General features: G+C 36.8%; 1 protein-coding gene across 6 annotated transcripts in view; it reads right to left on the bottom strand.

Annotated features, from left to right (window-relative positions):
- ITCH (itchy E3 ubiquitin protein ligase) overlaps positions 1-25,127 on the bottom strand; it is a 130,001-nt gene that overhangs the window by 12,634 nt on the left and 92,240 nt on the right. For 5 of the 6 annotated variants that reach the window (XM_059705913.1, XM_059705917.1, XM_059705914.1 and 2 more), the window contains 8 exons: positions 23,131-23,215; positions 19,943-20,071; positions 13,664-13,736; positions 12,527-12,598; positions 8,980-9,068; positions 7,184-7,343; positions 6,789-6,922; positions 6,252-6,392 (listed from right to left, as the gene is read on the bottom strand). In XM_059705913.1, coding sequence (XP_059561896.1) covers positions 6,252-6,392; positions 6,789-6,922; positions 7,184-7,343; positions 8,980-9,068; positions 12,527-12,598; positions 13,664-13,736; positions 19,943-20,071; positions 23,131-23,215 — 883 coding nt within the window. The remainder of the gene's footprint in view (positions 1-6,251; positions 6,393-6,788; positions 6,923-7,183; positions 7,344-8,979; positions 9,069-12,526; positions 12,599-13,663; positions 13,737-19,942; positions 20,072-23,130; positions 23,216-25,127) is intronic. The other variant, XM_059705918.1, reaches the window with a different exon arrangement.

Below are 25,127 nucleotides of genomic sequence, written 5' to 3'. Positions count from 1 at the left end.
CATTGGAAATACAGTCAATAATATTCTAATAACTATGTATGGTGTCAGCTGGGTACGAGATCTACTGGGTCATCTGACCACTTTCTAAGTTATATAATGTCTAATCACTGGAGTGTACACTTGAAACTAATATAATACTGAATGTCAACTGTAATTAAAAAAAATAAAAAATGATTTAAAAAATGACTACATATGCAAAGAAAAATGTGACCCATAATCAAGAGAAAAAAATCTATAGAATAAAGCACATGGATGACTTAATGTTGAAGTCAGCAAAGACTTCATATTAAAGAATTTATAGAACAAGATAGAAAAAAATTAGTAACGAGATGGAGATTCTCAGCAGAGAAACACTTAAAAAAAATTGATCTTAGAAAGAAAAAGGGAGGGAAGGAAGGAGGGAGAGAAAGAGAAAAACATGGGTGTAAGAAAAACATCAACCAGTTACCTCCCGCATGTATCCCGACTAGGGATTGAACCCGCAATCTGGGTATGTATCCTGAACATGAATCAAACCCGCCCCTTTTGGTGTACATGGTGACATTCCAACCAACAGCCACACCAGCCAGGGCAGCAGAGAAACTCTTAAAAGAACCAAATGGAAATTACAGAATATCTGAAATTAAAATTTCATTGGTAAGTTTAAGAGAAGTAAATTCAAAGGCAGATCAATCAAAATGATCCAAACTGAAGGACAGAGAATATAAAAAATATATACAGGTCTGGCCAGTGTGGCTCAGTGGTTGAGCATCAGCCCATGAACCATGATGTCACAGGTTTGATTCCCAGTCAGGGCACATGCCCTGGTTGTGGGCTCAATCCCCAGAAGGGGCTTGCAGGAGGCAACCAATGGATGTTTCTCTCTCATCAATGTTTCTATTCCTTTCTCTTTCTCTCTAAAACAATATACAGCATCTGAGAACCATAATATGATATTAAAAGTTAAATAAATATGTAACTGAGGTCTCTGAAGTATGTACAGAGGTAAGCAAGCAAAAGGATGATCCACTGAGATAAAGCCTCAAAATAGTCTCCAACTGCTGAAATAAATGGCATCAATCACACATACAAGCTCAGAAAAGCCAAGCATACATATCCTGCTTGGCTTTTCTGAGCTTGTACGTGCGATTTAGATCAGAGTCAAATCACATTTAGATCAGAGTCAAAATGCTAAAAACCAAAATTAAAGAGAAAATCTTAAAAAGTCACAGAAAAAACACATTTCATTCAGAAAAACAATGGCATACATAAAAAACACCAGAAGCCAACAATAAAATGACATTATGGGAAGTGCTAAAAAAAAAACAGAGGAAATAAAATCCTATAAACCTAGAATTCTGAATCTTGTGAAAATATCCTTTGAAACTGAAGGTGACATAAACATGTTTTCAGTAAAATCTACAAGAATTTATTGCCAACAGGTACACATTAAGATAAATGGAAAAGAAAGTTTTTAAAGCTGAAAGGAAATTATCCTATATGGAAAAATAGATCTGTGGGAAGAAATGAAGAGAACCAGAAATGGTAATGTTAGTAAATATAAAAAAGTAATTTTTCTTGATTTCATTAAAAATCTATTGATTGCTTAAAGCAAGACTAATAATAAGAACAATAATAATTATGGGTTTATAACGTAAGAAATAAAATATGACAACAAAAAGCACAAATGGCTGGAGTGAGATAAATGGAATTATACTATTATGAGTCTCTTATCTGGTATAAGTAGTAGTGTGATATTAATTATGTTATATTACCATATATAATATTAATGTTAATAAAATGTTAATTATAAGTGATAAGTTAAGGATTTATATCATTACTAATGTCCCGGTGCACGGATTCATGCACACTGAAAGGAAATTAATTAGAAGAAATATTTTAATATTGCTATTCGCCTTTTCTCTATAATAGAAGTGTCAACCAAATTCACGATCAACAATGACAGATCAAAACACATGCGTGCGATTGGTGCCAGCGAGAGCTTTATATGTAATCGTGCATGCACAAGTCAACTTAGCCTTTTATAGATATAGAATAAACTTGCTTAATTAGACATGCTATCTGATGTAGCTAAACTTTTTCGAGCCCAGTAAAGCACCCCAACTTCTCTTTCAGGTAACTGTCAGCAACACAGTAATAAATATCAACATGAAGCAGATTATTATGGTAGATCATGCAGGGAGAACAAAGGGTAAAATATTTAACTGCAGCAGTATTTGACCATATTCTGCGCAGTGAGAAAACCTGAAATCATTTTCAAGGTCCACCATCTCTTACCTCTTTTCATTCGGGTCAAGTTTCTAAACTTTCTAAATCTATGTTTTCCCACTCAAGAAAAGAAAACAGGATTCCACCAAGTCTCCTATCTACCTACTCCAGGACTTCTGTGAGGATCAAATGAGATGAGGCACGGGAAAACGCTTCACAGATATTTGGTTAAACTGTAAAATGTTTGCACCTGGCTATAAAGCAAGTTGGGTTCCTGGGCAGAAGACACTCCAAGGAGGCTAGATGCTGTGGAGAGGAAGTTGGGTGTTGCTGCGTGACATCATTACCCGGCACCCACAGCGACCATTTCTAGGTTGGGCTGGGCTATGGACGGCATTTTGCACCATGGGGTCTTGGCAGTGTCGGCTGTGATTTTGTGGGGTGTTGCTCTGGGGTGGTGGCAGGGCTTATGTCGCACTTGGGGGAAGCTGAGTGTTGGTTTGTCAGCGCCAGGTCCATGGTGCAGTTTATTTTTAAATGGCCAGTGCACATCATGGCAGCTTCTGCATTAAGCGTCTGCCCCCTGGTGGTCAGTGCGTGTCATAGCTACCAGTTGCACAGATGGACACTGAGCCTTTTATATATATAGACTAGAGGCCCGGTGCACAAAAATTTGTGCACTCGGGGGGGGAAGGGGGTACCTCAGCCCAGCCTGTGCCCTCTCACAGTCTGGGACCCCTCGGGAGATAACAACCTGCTGGCTTAGGCCTGCTCCTGGGTGGCAGAGGGCAGGCCCAATCCCTAGGTGCGGCCCCTGGTCGGGCTCAGAGCAGGGCCGATTGGGGAGTTGGGGCGCCGCCCCATGTCATACACAGAGCAGGGCGATCGGGAGGTTGTGATTCCACCCTCAGTCATGCTCAGGGTAGGGCCAATTGGGGGGTTGGGGCACCATCCCCTGTCACACTCAAGGCAGGGTTGATGGGGAGGTTGCGGCGCCACCCCCTGTCATGCACAGAGCAGGGCCCATCAGGGGGTTGGGGCATTTCCCCCTGCCACTCACAGAGCAGGGCCCATCAGGGGGTTTGGGGCTCTGTACCCTGTCACGCACAGAGCAGGGCCCATCAGGGGGTTGGGGCACCGCCCTCTATCACCCACAGAGCAGGGCCGATCAGGGGGTTGGGGCACCGCCACTCTCACACTCAGGGCAGGGCCAATGGGGAGGTTATGGCTCTACCCCGTCACACACAGAGCAGGGCCTGTGGGGCGGGGAGGGTGGGTTGGGGCGCCGCACCCTGTCACACACAGAGCAGGGCCAATCAGGGGGTTGGGGTGCCACACCCTGTCACACACAGAGCCGCAGGGCGATCAGGGGGTTTGGGCGCTGCCCCCTGTCATGCTGATCCCGGTGCCGGGAGGCCTCGCGGCTCCGCTGATCCCGGTGCTGGGAGGCATATTACCCTTTTTACTATATAGGGTAGAGGCCTGGTGCATGGGTGGGTGCTGGCTGGTTTGCCCTGAAGGGTGTCCTGGATCAGGGTATGGGTCCCCACTGGGGTGCCTGGCCAGCCTGGGTGAGGGGATGATGGCTGTTTGCAGCTGGTCACACACCCTTCAGGGTGGGGGTCCCCACTGGGGTACCTGGCCAGTCTGGGTGAGGAGCTGAGGGCTGTTTTCAGGCTGGGGGTGACTGAAGCTCCCAACCGCTCCTTTTTTTCTTTTTCTTTTTTTATTCTGGGCCAGCTTTAGCTTTGAGGCTTGGCTCCAGCTCTTAGGCCTCCGCTGCTGAAAGTAGGTTTCTGGCCTTTGCTTACAATGTTGCGATCCTGCTGGCTGAAGCCCCGGCAGGTTTCTGGGGTTTTGTTTAGCTTCTATGTTTGTTACATAGTTGCTTGCAGCTCAGAGGCCTGCAGGGGCAGGCGGGAACGTTGGAGTCCTCCATCACTGAAGCAAGCAAGCCTCATGTTAGTTTCAAGCTGCCTGGCTGCCGGCCGCCATCTTGGCTGACAGTTAATTTGCATATTGACCTGATTAGCCAATGGGAAGGGTAGCGGTCGTACGCCAATTACCATGTTCCTCTTTTATTAGATAGGAGGATAATCATTAGAGTACTCACTAAGAAAATTAGAGGTATAGTTAACCAGGAGAGATTAAAAAAAGAATAAAAATTATTCTATTAATTCAAAAGAAGGCAGAAAAGGAGGAATAAAGAAAACTGGGGAAAATAAGAAACAAATAGCAAGGTGGCAGACTTAAGTCCAATCATCAATAACAAAATGAAATGTAAATGTACTGAACTGTGCAATTAAAAAGTAAAAAATAAAGATGTTCAAACTAGATAAAAATAGCAAGATCCAGAAACATGCTGCTGATAAGAAACATATTTTAAATACAAAGACATGGGAGGAAAATATACCATGCAAATACTAATTATAAGAAATCTGGCCTGACTAGTGTGGCTCAGCTCAATGGTTGAGCACCAACCTATGAATCAGGAGGTCACTGTTTGATTCCTAGTCAGAGCACAGGCTCAGGTTACGGGATCGACACTCAATAGGGGGCATGCAGGAGGCAGCCGATCCATGATTCTCTCTCATCATTGATGTTTCTATCTCTCTATCCCTTCCTCTCTGAAATCAATAAAAATATATTTTAAAAAATTAAGAAAGCTGGAATGAATATATTAATATTTAAAAAGTAGAAAAGCAGGCAAGATACCCAGAAACTAGAACTCAAGAAGAAGCACATATGTGAAATCTAACCCTGAATTGGTGTCGAGAATATGTGAATGAACTAAAGACTCTTGAGACTAAAAGTCTGAACCAATGCAGAGGACATACTAAAAACCATCATTTTACTTATAAATTTTATCAGATCCTACAAATACCCCATGAAAATATCTGCATATAAATTTGAGATGCTTATCAATGACATGTTACATGGCACAGTGAGTATGGAATTGGTACTTAAAAGAGTTATCTAGCACTACCTCTACCATTAAAATTCCCACTTTTGGAGAAAAAGTGGAAGTTGTACTATAGCCAAAATTATTTTCTATCATTTTTATAAACTTCAAAATTCTGGTTAAGTTGAAAATATACCAGCAAGGTGGTAAAAACCCCATTAGTACCCACTACACTAATTTCTTGTAAGGTTTAGTTTGAACTACCTGCAGGATAGTCACTCTACCTTGCTGCCTCCACAAAAATCTGTCCTACTTCTCTCATTTTTTTGTTGCCAGATTTGTTGAAGACGAAATTTAGACTGTCTACTGAATTTACTCCTAATTTCTTATAATCTGGTTTCCAATCTACCACCTGGATAACTGTAATAAGTATTCTCTTAAGGGTTATCATAACTTATTAGCCTCCAAATCTTCCAAAGATTTTTCATTTTCTTTGGCTTCTGAAACGCAGGACATGGCAGAATGGGTTATCAACTCTGAGCTGCCTGATACTGTCTGTGATTTGTGCTTTCCAGCTTCCATCTCTCTGCTCATAACTTTCTTATTTTTTATTTTTTTACAGAGAGGAAGAGAAAGGGATAGAGAGTTAGAAACATTGATGAGAAAGAAACATCGATCAGCTGCTTCCTGCACACCTCCTACTGGGGATGTGCCCCCAACCAAGGTATATGCCCTTGACCAGAATCGAACCTGGAATCTTTCAGTCCACAGGCTGACGCTCTATCCACTGAGCAAAACTGGTTAGAGCATCTGCTCATAACTTCTACTCTGATTTCTACACAACTGAAAGGCTCAACTGAAAAATCATCGACTACTTACTCGATGATTACAACTAGATGAAATGATGTCTCCCTCTTTTGACTTCCCATAGCACTTTTCTTGTTCCTCTCTCAACACTTATAAGGTAAAAAAAGTGATCATTCATGTTCTTAATAATGTAAGATCAGTTCTCATAATGATTAGTTAAAAAGCAAAAAAATTATTTTCTAAAATATTGTCCATTAGGATTACTAGGCAATTATCAACGTGCTGTAGTCCAATAGAAGGGCTAAACTATGTCAAAAGGAACATTCTCTCTCACCTGATATATTCCTCTTTATTTTCTTCTGTTACAAGAATATTGCCACCATTGGGTTTCAAATCATGACTCTTGATTTCACCTAAAATTTCTTTATCGACGGAGAAGTACATTTCCAAACCACATTCCTCAATATTGTTTTCTCTGCACAAATGAAATTAACACTACTTGTTATACTAATCCAAATATATAAAAAGTTTTTAACTAAAGGACTATGGTCTTAAATAATTACTATTAAATTATAATATAAAAATAAGAAAAATAAAAAATTATGCTCTCAAGTCATAATTTTTGCTGAAGATCTTGGGTATTATTTCTTTAAAATTTATCATACTGAATAATGACATTTAATGTAGACCACTTAAATTCAATAAACTAATTACATTTTTATTTTGTACGCCATAAGTGTCCACAGACACAAGCAGTGGACCTTTTTAAATTCAAAATATCATGGCAGTTAACTGGTTAAAGTTTAGATATCAACACTATAATGAAAGTATATAGATTATATTTTGATAAAATAAATGGAAACAAACTTACTTAACCCAGATGAGAGAATTGTAAAATTCTGGATCAATAGATTCTAAATCCTTGAGTCCAACTGGTTTGTTCAAGATACGCTTGTAGAATGGCAAGGAAAAACCTGTATCAATGAATTTCCCATGGAACAGAGCCTATGAAAGAAACAAACAATACCATTTAAGATAATTTTATGATATCCATTGTATTTCAGAATGCTAGGTGAGTTCCTCATTTAAAAAGGGCTCCCCTGTTACATGATTTCTTATGACACATTTCTAGAAAAAGAGCAAATATAACAAACCCAATCTTAGAAATGTCTTAGTGATGAGAAAATTTCCAATGAGAAAGTTAAATAACAATGCTTTAGTATTGCTGAATTAGCAAAGTCCACACAGTTCTCCTCCTGTACTTACCATGGCAATAAACCTGCCAATAAAACGAAAATATTTCAGGTGATCTGGATTGATATAAGAAGCGGGGTTTATCTGCAAGCAGTAGTTATCCTTCCCTGCATATTCAAACAGGCAATACATTGGGTTCAACACTTCATGTGACAAAAGAAAGAACCATTCCCTGAAATAAAAAGAAAATTTTGGGTAAAAAATTGTGTAAGTAACTATGCCAACAAATCAAAGGGCAGTGCTACAAAGTTAGAAATTTATACTCTTCAACTGGTGATAATTTCCTAAACTACCATGTTGATTTTACTGCTTCTGTTCACTCTGACATCTATTTCACAGAGATGATATTTATACTGCTTATTATTATATTTCAAAGAATTTAAGACACCATCAACTTTAAAACAACTACTAAAACTTTTTCCCCAATTATAATTGTGATACATATCCCAATTTCAGAGATGTTAAAATATGAAAATGTTAGTCTTAGGATCAATAAAATACTATACATAGCCAAGTTTAAACTTCATCAATTGACCCATGTGGTTAGAGCAGCTGAAGCGAGTCTAATATTATTCCAATGATTTCTAAGTCCCATAGTGATCCCCATCAAGTACCATTGCTCTCTAAATCCTAGACAAATACGTATGAAAAACAATCCAATTTCACAGAGGCAATGAAACACTTAATTCAAGCCACTCATTCATTAGAAAAATGCTCTGAGAAACTCAAATGCAAATGCTGTGAAAATACCAACCAATATTAACATAAGATTATTGGTACTAATTATGTAATGTAAGTAGGTCTGATAGAACAGTAGGCAAAGCAGATCTGGGGCAATACATGTGATATAATCTTGTGTCTGAGATTTCTTTTCTGTTAGTTTCATGGTCTCTGCTTATACTTTAATGATAGTTCATGTTCTAATTAAGAATAAAAAATTGCCCTCTTCCTAAATTATCTTTAACCCATACAAAATTAAATGTTTCTACTCATATTTATTATTTACCTGTGGGTACTTCAAACACTTTGAAGTGTGATAAATAAAAAACTACTAAATTGTAGCCAACAATCAGTGAGCACTCTAGGTCATTTTACAGATAAAAATATTTGCCCCAGGTCATATTAATGAGTGCACAAAAAGGACTCAAATCCAGTTCTGACACCAAAGTCCTTGCCTTTCCACAGTGCTACTGCTATGCAAATTTTTAAACTGATATGATATAGTGTAGGGAATAAGCAAAGCAATTTCTTGCTTCAGTCTACCTACTAGGATTTGACTGGAAGCTCCATTATTAAGAAAGCAGATTTAAAGATTTCAACTCCTATTTTATACATACAGTCTTCTATCTCAAAACAGATATATTATCCTGAGTTGGAAATTGAGTGACTATTATCTGTACCCATTAATCTGTGATGGGGAAAATGACCTGATGACTATAGGAACAGACATGAGGTAGTAGATATAACACTGGCTTCTGGTTGTGATACAAAGCTTGCATCCAAGCTGCACAACTTAATTATGTGCCTTAGGTGAGTCTCAACTTCATTATTACCTGTAAAATTCTACCTCACAGCGTTACTCTGAGGACTAAATGAGTGATATGGGTGAAACCAACTGGCAGTATCTCAGAGTTACCTTCTGAATTAATGTTGTTGAAATTCTACAGCTGCAGCATAATAAAGGTACAATAATTCCCTACATTTCATTTTCCTGAAATATAAGATTGAGAAAATAATACTTGCAAGCAAAGTGTAATGATACCTTTGGAGGAAAGGAACTAAGTTCTGAGTATTCATATTATCACTACCTTGCTACACCTCCATAATCTAAACCTTCTTCTCCTGGAAAAATCACCCACAAACGTCTTCGCAGATCTTGGGGACTGAAGCTCATTATCTACAAAACAATAAAGTAAAAGAATTGCTAAAAGTAGTTGTTAAAACACCATTCTACCACTTCTAGGTTTGAAATCTCCTTCATCATAGGTAACTTAACCCCTAGAGTGCCGAGGAGCGCAATCGTGCTCCTCCTGTCTTTCGCCAAAAGTGCCAGGAGTGCTTTATTTTAACACTGTATGTTTTGTTCAATTTTTTTTTCTACTAGTATTTTATAATACAATCAGCAAACAATATATGTCAAAGATGAAAACAAATGTAGTAAAGGTTTACTTAAGTTTTTGAATATGTAACTTCATTTACTTGCGATTCATAATTTTTTTCCTAAACTGCTGTAAAATCAGCAAAAATGCCTTGGCAATTTCAGCATAGTTCCTAGGATATTGGTTGGCACTCAAAGGGTTAAATTCCCCATTGACACAGAATCAACACCACACATACACAAAATACATTAATGTTTCATATATATTTATACACTTTATACATATTAATTTTCTTGTAAATGATCCTACTATTCACTTATAAAGTTGCTTCTCTCACTTGCTTAGAGCGGTTAACAGTGGGCCTGGTCAGAGGTTAAGTGCTTTTTATGGTTCTGTGTTGGTAAATTTGGGTTTAACAGCCAAAAGGTACACATAATAGCTGATTGGCAAACTTGGAAATGAAAACCAGTGGCTGCAGAGAGGATAAAGTTAACTTTGGAAACACTCTCAGTAGAAACTTATAAATACCTAGAAAAAATACTCAAATTTTGTGTCCCACTACAGTAGTTAATAATAAGATCATCTTCATCTTTGAAGGATAGTACCATTATTGAGCTACAATAAATAGGTTATTTGGGTTCTTTCTCTGTAAAACAATTTTATTATCTGCCAAAATGGGGCCTGTAGAACATTACAAATGTTATTATTCTTAGAAGAAAAATGGCAGGGCCTGGAGAGAGAGAGAAGTTGATACAATGCCTCTATTTTTATGAAATGATATGAATGAACACTCACATTTAAATTCCAAAGAGGCTCAGTAAGTACTTTGCTTATGCCAAGGCTTCTCTGTTTCCACAAAACAGATATATCACTTTTATGAATTCATATCCCACTCAAACAAGAAAATCTCAGATGTAACAAAAAAATGCAATGCTTATGATATGTTTATGACAAATATTCAGTAAGTACTATAGGCTAGATATATAGCAATGCAAAACAAAAGGTTAAAAATTGCTCTCTCTGGCTATTCCTTGTCTTCATGGCTGCTCCCCAAACCCTAGGGGCTATCACTGATGTCGCTTGAGACTTTCCTCCAAACCTGAGACTGTTCTCCTGGAAATTCTGGTTGTTCCTTTTCCCTGTGTCTAATATCTGGGGATTCACTGTTCTCTGGGAAAAAATCTTTAAATATTATTCTTTAACAAAAGCCTAAGATGAAGGAAAAAAATTTTATCCTTCAATTTCCCTCATAAGTAATCATGCTATGTTAATAAAAACACTTACTGCCCAAAACAACTTTATCCAACAGTTATCAAAAAAAATCTGATGCTAATTTTGCTATCAAAGTTGTCGCACTTCCAAAGCAATCAATTTTTTCTCGTTTTAAATTTCGTATTTAATTCAATAAATGTCAAATATAAGATGACAATTTTAAACAAGTATTTTAGCACCATCTGGTCTGTCATTCTGCAAAAGCCTCTGATTTCTGAAGCTAAAAGATAAAGGACATTTAATCATGTTTTGCATCTTTTCAGCATTGCTATAGGCAAGTTATGTTCTAAGAAAGTGGCCCACCAGAGACTGAATACTCAGTGACACACAGTAGCTATTAATATAAAAATTAGGAAAAGGTAACGACTGGAGTAGTGAATGGCATTGGAACTCACATCAGATCAAGGGAATCACTCATAATTCTCTAAATAGTCTTAGCTCTGCTGCTAAAAAGCTATCTGTTCCTACTTAGCAGGATGCCAACCGGCTTTCACCTTTCAATGTTAATAACTGAAGTTCCATTAGGAAATCAACGTATCTATTTTTGAAAGGAAGTCAGCTACTGTCAACTATCTCAGACAATCTCTTTTTCCTTTGCACTCAGTGTGGCACTTGAAGCTGTAACTATCACAATTATCACAGGGGCTTGATAATAAAGACTCACATCCACATCATAAAACAAGGACTAACTGTATGTTTTCATATTAACACATTTTTTTCACTGATCATTTAATCTTCCCTACAAAAAAATCACTTAACATTCAGTTGCATTTGCTTAGTAAAGTTGCAAAATAAAGGTAAATAATAAATTAACTCCGGTTCTTAAGACAACTAAAATAATTTGTTGCCCACCTAGTGTGGCTCTGTAGTTGAACATTGACCCAGGAACCAAGAAGTCTCTGGTTCGATTCCAGGTCAGGGCACATGCCCGGGTTGCGGGCTCCATTACCAGTAGGGGGCATGCTGGAGGCAGCCGATCAATGATGTCTCTCTCATCAAGGTCTCTATCTTTCTATGCCCTCTCCCTTCCTCTTTCTCTTTCTTTAAAAAAAAAAAAAAATATACACACACACACACACACACACACACACACACACACACACACATATATATATATATATATATATATATATATAAAATAAAAGCCTAAGTGACCAGAACAACCAGTCACTATGATGTGCACTGACCACCAGGGGGCAGATGCTCAACGCAGGAGCTGTTCTTTGGTGGTCAGTGTGCTCCCACAGGGGAAGTGCTGCTCAGCCAGAAGCTGGGCTCACGGCTGGCTCTGTGGCAGCGCTAAGGAGCAGTAAGCCAAGCAGTAAGGAACAGCGTGCAGGTGGGCTGTAAGGAGCAAGGGGTCCCGGACTGCGAGAGGGTGTAGGCTGAGCTGAGGGACAGCACCCCCGCCCCGTGCATGAATTTCGTGCACCAGGCCTCTATTGTGTGTGTGTGTGTGTGTGTGTGTGTGTGTGTGTGTATGTTTATTGACGACTTCTGAAAACATCTTTTTTTAAATATTGGAATTAATGACCACTTTCCTATATAAAAATATTTTAATTATAGGAGTACCATGCTTACTATAAAAATGCAAGTATTACACAACTATAAAAACTATAGTCTTCCCCACTTCTTTTCTATCCAACGTTCATATAGATATTTCCAGACTTTTGTCTACCAAAAGCCTATTTTCTTACTTAAGTATCTATTTCAAATCAACCACTTAGCTTAAAAATAGAAACCTGAAACTCACTAAGTTACTCTGATTATTTCAAAAGTATAAAACATACACATATACAAAACACACATATAAAACTATCTGAATGTTTCTAAATTTTAAGTACTAAGGTAACTGGAAATGAGATTAGACTTAAAATTCAAGGCTCCAACTCGATAAGTTCCAAACGGTTTAAATTGCCAACACCAAAAGATGGTTTGGGCTGGCAGCCAGGGGACAAACCATTGAGTGTGAATCAAACAGTACCTGTTGAAAGGAATCCTCAAACAATGTTTTTCTTGTTACTGTAATCTTTATGTGCTGTGGCATGGCCAGTTGCTGAAATATAAAAATGACTTAAGTCAACTCTCACCATTTAAAATGGCCTATCACAAAACCAAAAGGGTAAAGTTTTATTTTTGCTTACAAAAACAAGTAGACTCTGAATATGACACTATATTCAATAATGTTTAAACATGCATTTGTAAGCCTTCATGCTAATTATATATCATTTAATATATATAAAACACAGAGGAAAAACAAGATTTCATATGCACACAGCTTACTTACTGAGTCAAATCTTTAATTTTATTTTCAAAACACTAATTCAGATTACTCTTGCTTGTCCAGTAAATTGTCTGAAGTTTAAAAATATTCATCATAGTTATTTTAAATAGTACATTAATTTTACTTAGAACCCATAATGAAATAATTCAGTAAATATTTATATATCAGAAATATCTGATCACATCTAAGAAAAATGCTCTGAATATAACCATACATATGTATCTATCAAAGTAATACATATATGTATGTATCTAGCAAATGCTAGCTATGAAAGGGACCAGTTATAATTTATACATCAGAAGATGTTTTAACTCATTTGAGGATTTCTACAATCTGAACATAATGGTTACTGGAAAGAGAGTAGCACTGTTTTCTTATTTGAATTGTTTCAAATTTATTATTGTGGACAAAAGCCACAAATTATCTAATTAATAGATCTATTTCTTTGCCTTAAAAATAGGAGAAAGAGCCCTAGCGAGTTCGGCCAACAGACTAAAGGGTCCTGGGTTCGATTCTGGTCAAGGACACATATCTCAGTTGCAGGTTTGATTCCCAGCCCTGGTCGGGGCGCGCGCAGGAGGCAACCAATTGATGTGTCTCTCACATCGATATTTCTCTCACTTTGTCTCTTCCCCTCCTTTCCACTCTCTCTAAAAAAAAAATATATAAATGAATGGAAAAAATATCCTCCAGTGAGGATTAAAAAATAAAAATAGGAGAGATTCTGATGTTTCCCATTTTACCTGCTTTTCTATGAGTTAATTATTTTCATAATCACTGACTATAAGTAACAAAAACAAAAGAAAGGGAGTATAGAAATACAGACCCAATACTAACCTGACACCAGAACCGGAAATACTGAAACTTTGCCTTAAAGTCCCGTACATAGGCTATTTGGGGTCCATTGTCTCTGAGGAAGAATGGAAATATGACATATATAGCTGCTTGTAAGATAAAATATTGAAGGAAAGCAAAATACCACACTCCCTCAGTATTGAGCAATCAAATACAAAAACACCCTAGTATAGCAAAATCCCATTACCACCTTTTAAAATTTTTATTTCCCAGGATAATTTTTAAGTAAAAGACAAAAATAAATTTTCGTTTTTTGAAAGCCAATGTTGTGGGATTTTTCTCTTCTATACAGCCAAATCTAACAGGACTAGGTAAAGTAGGTTCTATCTGAGAATGTTGTCTATCCCCCATATCCATTCTCTCCTTTGTCCTTAAATCAGACTGTTGATTTTTACCTGGGCAGACTGCTACCTAGGATAAAGACTACATTTCCCAGTGTGGCTGTGAGACTTAACAGTGACTAATGAGTTGTAAGTTGAAGTGTTGCATAGGACTTCGAGGAAGGCTCTTAAAGAGAGCTGAGAGACCTGAAAAAATATTTTTTTCTTTTTTCAATTTGTTCTTCTTATTCCAGCCTACAGTATAATTATGACAGCTGAAGTCTCAACAGCTATCACAAACTATGAGGTAACTGTGAGGATATAGATCACGGTCTGGGATGGTAGAACAGAAAGAAAGAAGCCTAGATCACTGATGACACATCCTGGGGCTATAAAACTCAACCTGAAAGTCACTTTTCCCCTGGAATGCTTTTAATTTCATTCTCTAAATGTTCAATATAGAAATACAATTAATTCTGTATACTGACTTTGTATCAGACCATACTGTTACATTTACTTACTAGATCTAGAATTTTTTTTTCTAGATTCCTTATGAGTTTCTATATACATAATTATCTGAGTGAAAAAAGGACAGTTTTACTTTTTCCTTTCCAATCTATTTTTTTTCTTCCTTTCTCTTATCTCATAGCACTACCAATACAATGTTGAATGGAAGTAGTGACAGAACATATCCTTGTCTTATTTGATCTTAAGTGTGATGTTGATTGTAGGTCTCTTGTAAATATTATTTTTCAAGTAAGAAAGTTTCCAAGGCAGCTGAGAGTTTATCATAAATATCAAAACTGTATTTTGTCAAGTGCTTTTGTGAAATTATCATGATTTTTCTCTATTAATCTATTAATGTGGTAAATTACACCAATTGATTTTTATATGTAAAATCAATCTTGCATTCCTGGGATATATTCCACATGATGATAGTGTAATATTCCTTTTCTATCTTGCTAAATTTAATTTGCCTTTATTTTGTTAAAGATTGTTACCTTCTGTTCATATAAAGATTACTCAAAAAATTTTTTATAATGTTTTTGTCTGATTTTGGTAGGAGGGTTATAGAAACCACATAAAATTAGGAAAGGTTCCTATCTCTTATATTTTATGACAGAATTTGAACAGGATATTATTTGTTACTTATATAGAATTTTGATAAAATTTACCAGTGAAGCTATCTGGTCAAGAATTTCCTGTTTGGGAAATTATTTAATTATGAATTCAATTTCTTTACCACATATACGGCTATTCAGATTTATTTCTTCTTATGTCCATTTTGGTGACTTGTGTCTTTGAAGGAATTTGCCCACTGGATCTAAATGTCAAATTTATTGGCATAAAGTTGTTCAAAATATTATCTTACTAGAGGCCCACTGCATGAAAATTCGTACAAGAGTAGGCCTTCCTTCCCCCAGCTGCCGGCACCAGCTTCCCTCAGGAACGCGGGACCTGGGCTTCCCTCCTCCCGCTGCCTGCAGGCACCAGGACTGCGGCTGGCTTCGCCCGGGCCACCTGTAGGCACCTGGGACCCCGGGTGGCTTCACCCAGGCCCCAGCTTTGTCAGGAAGGACATCCGGAAGGACGCCTGGAAGACATCTGGTCTAATTAGCATATTACCCTTTTATTAGTATAATCTTTTCATGTCTACGGGATATAGCGATGTCCTTTCACTTTCTAATATATTAGTAATTTGTTTTCTCCTTTTCTCTTTCAGGTTTACTAGGGATTATCAATATTATTCATCTTTCTCAAAGATCCAACTTCTAGCTTTGCTTTCTCTATTGTTTCATATTTTCATTTCATTATTTTCTGCTTTTATGCTAATTACCTTTCTTGTGCTTATTTGGGATTTAATTAACTTTTCTTTTTCCATCTTCTTAAATATTTGAAGCAGGATGATTGATTTTATACCTTTATTTTCTAATCTACTCTTTTAAGCAATAAATTTGTCTCTGAAGACTACTTTTGTTAAATCCCACAAGCTGAGATATGTTGTATTTTTATTATCAGTAAGTACAAAAGTGTTTCCTAATTCTTTGTGATTACTTCTCTGAGCCATGGATTATTCAGTAGTGTGCTGTGTAAGTCCCACTGGAACATTTTTAAATGATGGAAAGAAATATACTTCTGTATTATATAAGCCACTATTGTTTTGAAGTTTTCTGTTATATGTACCCAAATGTAATTATAATTGAAATGAATGATCTAAAATTACCTATTTATAATTTATTTCCATACATAAATCATTTCTGATTTCATTAATACCTAATTGGCTTGATTTCCTAGTGCTGCTTTAAACATGAAAGTTTTTAATACACAAAAAGTATAAAATTAAAAAGTAATGAGCGGTCAGGATAGTCCTGATGTCAAGCCAGACAAAAAAACTACAAGAAAAGGAAACTACAGACCAATATCTCTTATGAACACTAATACAAGAATTCTCAACAAAATACTAGCACACTAAATTCAATAGATTAAAAGGAGTAAAATTTTAATACTTTTGACAAAGTGGTATTTATCTTAAAATGCAAAGTTGGTTCAATATATGTATAAAAAAATCAATGTAATCCACCACACATTAATAACAAAGGGGAAAAATCATCTCAATGCAAATAAAAGTGTTTGATAAAATTCAACATCCTTTCATGATTTAAAAAATAACCCACAACAAACTAGGAGTAGAAGGAAACTGCCTCAACAAAAAATAACATATAGCAAAATCCCACAGTTCATATCATACTCAATGGTGAAAGAATGAAAACTTTCCCACTAAGATAGGGAACAAGGCAAGGATGCCTACTTTCACCATTTCCATTCAACATAGTATTAGAAGCTCTACCAGCCGTGGGCAAACTACGGCCCGCGGGCCGGATCCGGCCAGTTTGAAATGAATAAAACTAAAAAAAAAAAAAAAAAAAAAGACCGTACCCTTTTATGTAATAATGTTTACTTTGAATTTATACTAGTTCACACAAACACTCCATCCATGCTTTTGTTCCAGCTCTCCGGTCCAGTTTAAGAACCCATTGTGGCCCTCGAGTCAAAAAGTTTGCCCACCCCTGAGTCTAGCCAGAATAATTAGGCAAGACAAAGAAATAAAAGGCATCCAAATTGGAAAGTAAAAATTATCTGTTTAAAGATATGATCTTATATACAGAAAACCCTAAAAATTCCAGATTAAAAAAATCCATTAGAAATAAAAAGGAAATTCAGCAAAGTAGGATATAAAACAATACACAAAAATCAGTTGCACTTCTATAAACTAATAAACTAAGAAAACAATTCCGCCGGAACCGGTTTGGCTCAGTGGATAGAGCGTTGACCTGCGGACTGAAAGGTTCCCAGGTTCAATTCCGGTCAAGGGCATGTACCTGGGTTGCGGACACATTTCCAGTAGGGTTTGTGCAGGAGGCAGCTGATCGATGTTTCTCTCTCATCGATGTTTCTAACTCTCTATTTCTCTCCCTTCCTCTCTGTAAAAAATCAATAAAATATATTTTTAAAAAAAGAAAAAAAAAAGAAAACAATTCCATTTACAGTAGCACCAAAAATGACAAAACAGTCTGGCCAGTGTTGTTCAGTGGTTGTGCGTTGATCCATGAACCAGGAAGTCACCGTTTGATTCCTGGTCAGGGCACATGCCTGGGTTGCAGGCTCAATCCCGCAGTAGGGAGCATGCAGGAAGCAGCTGATCAATGATTCTCTCTTATCATTGATGTTTCTATCTCTCTCTCCCTCTCCCTTACTCTCTGTGAAATCAATAAAAACAAGCAAATAAACAAAAAAACAACAAAACATTTAGGAATTAACTTAACAAAGAGAATAAAAGGCTTCCACACTGAAAACTATAACACACTGTTGAAAGAAATTAAAGGCAAATAAATGTAAACATAGCCTATGTTCATGGATTAGAATACTTAACATTGTTAAGATGTCAATATTAACCAAAGCAAACTTCAAATTCAGTGCAATTTCTATCAAAATCCCAATGACTTTTTCTCAGAAGGAGAAAAATCTACCCTAAAATTTATATGGAATCTCAAGGGACCTTAAAACGCCAAAACAATATTAAAAAAGAAAAACAGCCCTAGCAGGTTTGGCACAGTGGATAGAGCATCAGCCTGCAGATTGAAGGGTCAGGGTTCAATTCAGGTCAAGGGCACATACCTTGGCTGCAGGCTCCTCAACGGCCCAGGCCCTGGTCAGGGCTCATGCAGGAGGCAACTAATCGATGTGTTTCTCTCACAATGATCTCTCTCTCTCTCTCTTTCCCTCTCTCTTTCACTCTCTCTAAAAATCAATGGAAAAATATCCTTGGGTGAGGATTTAAAAAAAAAGAAAAGAAAAGAAAAGCGAAGTTGGAGGACTCACATTTCCTAATTTCAAAATTTAATACAAAGCAATAGTAATCAAAATAGTGTGGTACAAACTAAAGACAGATATACAGACAACAGGATAGAACGTCTAGAAATAAACCCTTGCATATATGGTCAAATGATTTCGAGAAGGGTGCCAAAACCATTCAATGGGGAAAGGACAGTCTTTTCAACAAATGGTGCTAGGATAACTGGATATCCATATGCAAAAAAATGAAATTGGACCCTTATCTCCATTGCAAAAATTACTAAAAATGGATCCAGGACCTAAATATAGGTGCTGAAGCTACACAACTCTTAGGCAACACATAAAATGAAAAAAGATATTTGCAAATGACATATCTGACAAGGTTTAGTATCTAGAATATATAGAAAATTTCTAAAACTCAAAAAACAACTCTATTAAAAAATGGGCAAGGAAAAAAAAAAAGGCAAAGGACTTGAACAGACCTTTCTTCAAAGATATACAAATGCCAATAAGCACATGAAAAGATGCTCAACATCATGATTCATTAGATAAATAAAAATAAAAACCACAATGAGGCACTACTTCATACCCATAGGATGGCATTTTAAAAAACAAACAAAAAACACAGAAAACAACTGTTGGTGTAGATTGGAAAAACTGGAACCCATGTGCACTGCTGGTGAGATGTAAAATGGTGTACCTGCCATGGAATATAGTATGGCAGTGACTCAAAAACCCCACAAAATTAGCATTTGATCCTGCAACTTCACTTATCTGTATATACACAAGCAAGGATTCGAACAGGTATCTGTACCTTCATGTTCATAATAGCATTATTCACAACAGGCAAAAGGTGGAAACAACCCAAATGTCCATGAATAGATGTATAAACAAAAAGTGGTACATACATAGACAGAAATATTATTCAGCTTAAAAAGAAAAGAAATTCCGATACAAGCTACAACATAAAAAATCTTGGAGACATGATGCTAAGTGAAATAAGTACCAGAAAACAAATATTGTCTGACTCCATTTCTATGCGCAGTCAAATTCATAAAGACAGAAAGTAGAACAGTAGCTGAGGGAGGAGGATTGGAGAGTTATTGTTTAATGTGAATGTCCTTAATGCTATTAAACTGTACACTTAAAATGGTAAACTTTGTTATGTATGTATTACCATAATAATTAAAGAAAAACACCTAAATAAAACATATTAAGCAAATGAACAAAACAGTTACTTTTCAAAAATGAAAAAGAAAAACAAAGCTAAGGGAACTTTTAAGTTAAAAATAATAGAAATTAAGAAAATAAGCATCAGAAATCGGGGATTAATTGGTGAGCAGTACTATACTGGTAATTTCTAAGTAGTTTCATTTACTGCTATGTGCAAAGATGGCAACAATATGAAAAGTCTATAGCAGAAAATATTCAAGAGGGTAATAGAAATACAAAATACTTAGTGAACACAAACCTATGGGCAGACCAACTCAAGAAATGGTAAGAACTGCACTTTTTGCTAATTCAGATCTTTTACATCAAAATCTTGGGATCAGTTTTTCTTTTAATCTACAATGTTTAGAAAACTTACAGGGCAGATTTTCCAGTGCGGGGATCTATATAGGTGGTTGTTCTTCTATTGTGGTCCACAAAATATGGAATTCCATCCACTGTGAATCTCATTTCCCAGCCTTCAGGTAAGGGCTTTTCATTTAATTGACTGAAGAACATAGGAAAAAATATAAACAAACAAAAATGTTAAAGAGTTGCTTGTTTGCCAAATACAGAAACTAAAAACACACATAAATGCAGTAGGAATCTTCTAGAAAACCATTTAGTCCAGTATACCCAGTTGTTTACTAGACCTGTTTACCTATATCCTCTTTATCCTATAAAGCATGTGAACATGTCAACAGATCCATCAACCACCACTCAGTCTTCTCTTACCTACTTGGCTTGCATTCCCCATCTACCTAATAACCCATCTAAACAACCCATGGTAACCAAGTTCTGCCTATTCTGCCTTAGATGTCTTCATGTTTGTCACTATTTTTAATCCCCTGCACCATCCTTACTCTGGCTTTATTCATCTCTCTTAAACTTTCACAACAACCACCTAACTGGTTTTTCCTGCCTCTAGTCTCACTCTGGTCCTCTACTCCTTTATTTCATATTGCTGACAGAGCACTAAAATAGAGATCTTATCAAATCAGTTCTCTCCTTAAGGTGATATCACTGTTAACCACTACCAACGATCTAAACTGGATGTGAGGGTGACGTGGCTATATTTGTCACCCCATGGACAGGAGTTGAAGGCATTTAAGCTCACTGTTTTACAGAGCCACCGTTGGAGACGGGTACGTCATTTTCCTTACGTATACTTTGGAAGAACAAAAGGCTAAGAACATTGCACAGAACAGTATTTTTTAAACTATGTCAAGAGGTTCAGAACATTTAGCTGTATTCACAGAACTGAGTGCAATGTCAGATAAAACAGACTACCAAAATTTAAAAAAAGGTAACACTTCTCATTTGTTGTAATTGTATTTGCAAGACAGACTTAGTAACAAGTTGTTGTCTCAAAAACAAAACAAATGGAATAGAACTGGGTTATCTGTATTAAAATAGGATTCTAACTTTAGTTCTGAAACGTTAAAGGAAAACAGGGAACAAAAAAATGGTAGCAAATTACAGTAAGGTGACATGGTCTATTCTATCCTTAGAGATAGAATTTTAAAGAGGAGTTAGAAGTGCTACTTTTTAAATTCTTCCTTTTTGGGAAATTAAAAATATTTTAGTTAAATACCACAACTCCATTTAAAAAAAAGTTGTGATTTGTTGGTACCCAGAAATAGATTTTAAATTTAAAGCATGCCTTTAGAACAGCAGTTCTTAAAACTCTGAGCGATGAATGTATGAAGTGAAGAATTAATCAGACCTAAACAGAGAGCCTTTGCCCTGGGCTACTGGGAGCTTGTTTGCAGGCCTCTGGAATGTCCTGCCTGTCAGGAGTATCTTTGCTTGGAGGCTTTGAACACTCAGACAGTTAACAATGTATTTTCTGATGGAGACTTTGGAATATTCCACATAAGTCTGACCTCTGGCATAACTGAAAACTAAAGGTTTTAGCCCGAACTCTGGGAAAGGCCTGGCGAGTAAAGGTTAGCCACATAGGCAGTACACGATGGAGCCTTAATAAAAATTCTGGACACCAGAGACTCAGATGAGATTCCATACTTAACAACACTCCACACATACTGTTTCACATTAATTCTGGGTGTTTGGAACCCTCTCAGATTCTTCTCTTTTCATCTCTTCCTTCTGTTAGGTCTAATTTGTATCCTTTTCCCTGAAATAACGTGACTGAATACAAGAGGCTACAGTGAGTTCAAGTCTCTCTGAGTAATCAAACCTGAAAAGTGAGTGTGGGGACTTCCAAATTTGTAGCCAGTTGGTCCCATTTTATGGCTAATGTCTGAAGTGAGGGCAATAATGTGGAGACTGTGCTCTCTGACGGTATACCTAGCCAAATTTCTTGCAGAATGGAATCCTTCTGGCAGTCTGCTAAATGCATAGTATTACATATTGCTATAGGCTGAATTATGTACCCCCTGCAAATTCTTATGTCGAAGTCCTAACCCTCAATACCTCAGAATGTGACCTCATTTGGAAATCACTGCAGATGTACTTAATTCAAATGAAAATGGTGGGCCACTAATCGATTATGACTAGTAGCCTTATGAAAAGGGAAAATCTGAACAGAGCGAGTGCCATTTCAAAACTGTAGTTATGCTGCCACAAGCCAAGGAACTACCAGAAACTAAGAGAGAGGCCTGGAGCAGGCCCTTCCCTACCACCTTTAGAAGGGTAGCCTTCGCAACACCTTGATCTTGTAGCTCCTCAACTATGAAACTAATTTCTGTTGTTTAAGCCACAAGTACTTTGTTCAGGCAGCCTTAGCCAATTAATACACACACCGTTACATAATGTTACAAAGAAAAGCAATTCTAGCCCTAACTGGTTTGGCTCAGTGGAAAAACAATTCTATATACATAGTTATTAAACAGCAAAAAGACAAACTTATAATAGTAATGTAACTCTTATTAATATACTAGAGGCCTGATGCATGAAATTCATGCAAGAGTAGGTCTTCACAGCCCTGGCTGCCTTGGCCCTCACAGCCCTGCTCCCTGCACACTGGTCGTCTGGAAGGTCGTTCAGCTGTCAGGTCTAATTAGCATATTAGCTCTTTATTATATAGGATTAACTAGCTAATTATTGTAACGATGTATGTAAACAATATTTTGATATATCTGCAACAACTGCAGAATGATGATCTCTACTGGGGGTAAAGTCCTAGGCATTGCTAATTCTACTCTGGTTGTACCTTATAATCACAATGGAAATTCAGGGAAAGGTTAATGAAACTGAATGTTTAATTTTTTTCTCCCTAAGTCACAAGCTCCCTGAATTTTATCCAGTGGATCCCAGGTTGCAAAACCCTGCTTTAGAGTTACTTATCTGGTCTTACTAATAATAAACAGGTTTTTTTGAATACTTAAATGTATTGGCACAAGCCAGTGATTTTACCCCCTATACTCTCAAGAAATCCACATCCATTATATTAAATAGTTTAATTTTTTTCTGTTACAAGATATGTGAATGAGTAATGTTTAAGACCTCTGTGGAAAGAATATGTAACTGATCCTTTTCCTAACTGAATCAGAAACGGTACAATCTTTAGGAGTTATTTATAAACCAGTAAACGAAAGTTCTTACCCTTGACTTCTGGGGTCTTCCCATTGTGTAATACGAGTGTTGTGGTTGACAAAATATACTCTACCATTGCCATCTGTTCTCTTTTCTTAAATTAAACAAACAAACAAAGCAAAGCATTAGAGCTGGCATAGTCTTCTTCGCTAAACTAAGAAAATGAGCTGAATTTGCCCATTTCTCATTATACTGTTGATTTTGTAGTTTTTAAATCACAACTTTAAAAGGTTTATTATTTCACTAATAAATTTATATACACTAAAGTTATAAAAATATGATTACATCCTAGAAGCTAAACATAGTTAATTCACAATGTCCTGCTCAAAGAATCTTTCTGCTCAATCCAACTAACAACAGCACTATTAATTAACCATTTTAACTTTTCAGAGATGACTTCATTTATCCTTAAAGTCTCATTGGGTAAGTGATTTTAGTTTATTTTGAAAAAAAAAAACACAAAAAAACAAAAACCTCAGTTATTTGCCCAAAATCTCAGAATTAAGTGGCAGTGACAGGATGGAAACTCAGGCCTTCATTCAGGCATTCCTCCCCGCCCCCCCCCCCCATACTATATCATCTCATTTCTTAAAACATAATGGGGATAATATAACTTGTTTGTTACATGCTTGGCATTATTCAACTAGGAAAGACATTGTTTCAAAGTATGTCCTATTCCTTAATATACCCAGCTCCCAAATCCTAAATATCTATAGTAACTTCCTGCACAAGGGCTGGGCAGCAGGGCTCAGTTCTTTAATTTACTGCGTCTGAAGTTGCTGCTTGTCTTCCTCCCCCTGCCCTTGCTTTAGGATTCTCCTTGTTTTCTTGTTCCTGTTCTAGAAATGTTCCCTGCTTCCCTGAGCTCTCATTAAGGTCGAGAAGACATGTGGAGTTATTTCCTCCTTTATTAACCAGATAGTTTTGAAATTTTAATATTAATACTGTTCTGAACTATTCACACTTCTGTGCTCCATTACCAATTAATTCTTCAAAAGATAGGTCACTTCTTGTATCTGAATTTTTTAATTTGGCCAAGATATCTCAAAATAAATAACTGAAGTATCACAGAGTATACATTCCATTCCAACTTTTCAAAATAAATAACTGAAGTATTACAGAGTATACATTCCATTCCAACTTTGAGAAAAAAATTTTCTAAAAATTAGCAATTTTCAAATGAAATTTTGAATTTAATTCCATGCTAAGAAGTCAAATTTTATCTCCTGTAGTTAAAAAAGCTGTACCTATTTTTATGTTTTCTTATTTTTTTTAACTATATTTTTATTGACCTACTGGTTTGGCAAAATGGTTAGAGCATTGGCCTTGGGACTGAAGGGACCTAGGTTTGAGTCGGTCAAGGGCACATACCTCAGTTGCAGGCTTGATCCCCAGCCTTGGTCAGGGTTTGTGTGTGAAGTAACCAATCAATGTGTCTCTCTCACATCAATGTTTCTCTCTCTTCTCTGTCTCTCCCCCATCCTTCCATGCTCTCTAAAAATCAATGGGAAAATACCCTCAGGCAAGGATTAACAAGTATATATTACTGATTTCAGAAAGGAAGGGAGAGGGAGAGCTAGAAACATCAATGATGAGAGAATCACTGATCAGATGCCTCCTGCATGCCCCCTACTGGGGGATCAAGCCAGCAACCCTGACTGGGTGAACCATGACTTCCTGGTTCATAGGTTGACACTCAACCACTAAGCAACACAAGCCAGGCTGTATCTATTTTTAAAATAACATTTATTTAGAGCCTTTGGATCTTTCTCTAAGCAAAGTATTGCAAGATGAGTCTTAGGCCAAATTATATAGCCTTGTCAAGTTAATATTTGTTATTGTTTTTTAAAAATATATTTTTATGGATTTCAGAGAGGAAGGGAGAGGGGAGAGATATAAACATCAATGATGAAAGAGAATCAATGATTGGATGCCTCCTGCACACCCCTACTGGGGATCGAGCCCATGACCCCGGCATGTGCCCTTGGCCGGAATTGAACCCAGGA

Source organism: Myotis daubentonii, chromosome 8 (genome assembly GCF_963259705.1).
Source record: "Myotis daubentonii chromosome 8, mMyoDau2.1, whole genome shotgun sequence".
NCBI classification, from domain to species: Eukaryota; Metazoa; Chordata; class Mammalia; order Chiroptera; family Vespertilionidae; genus Myotis; species Myotis daubentonii.
Note: the sequence above shows the minus strand (reverse complement) of the source record. Positions and strands in the feature narration are given on the sequence as shown.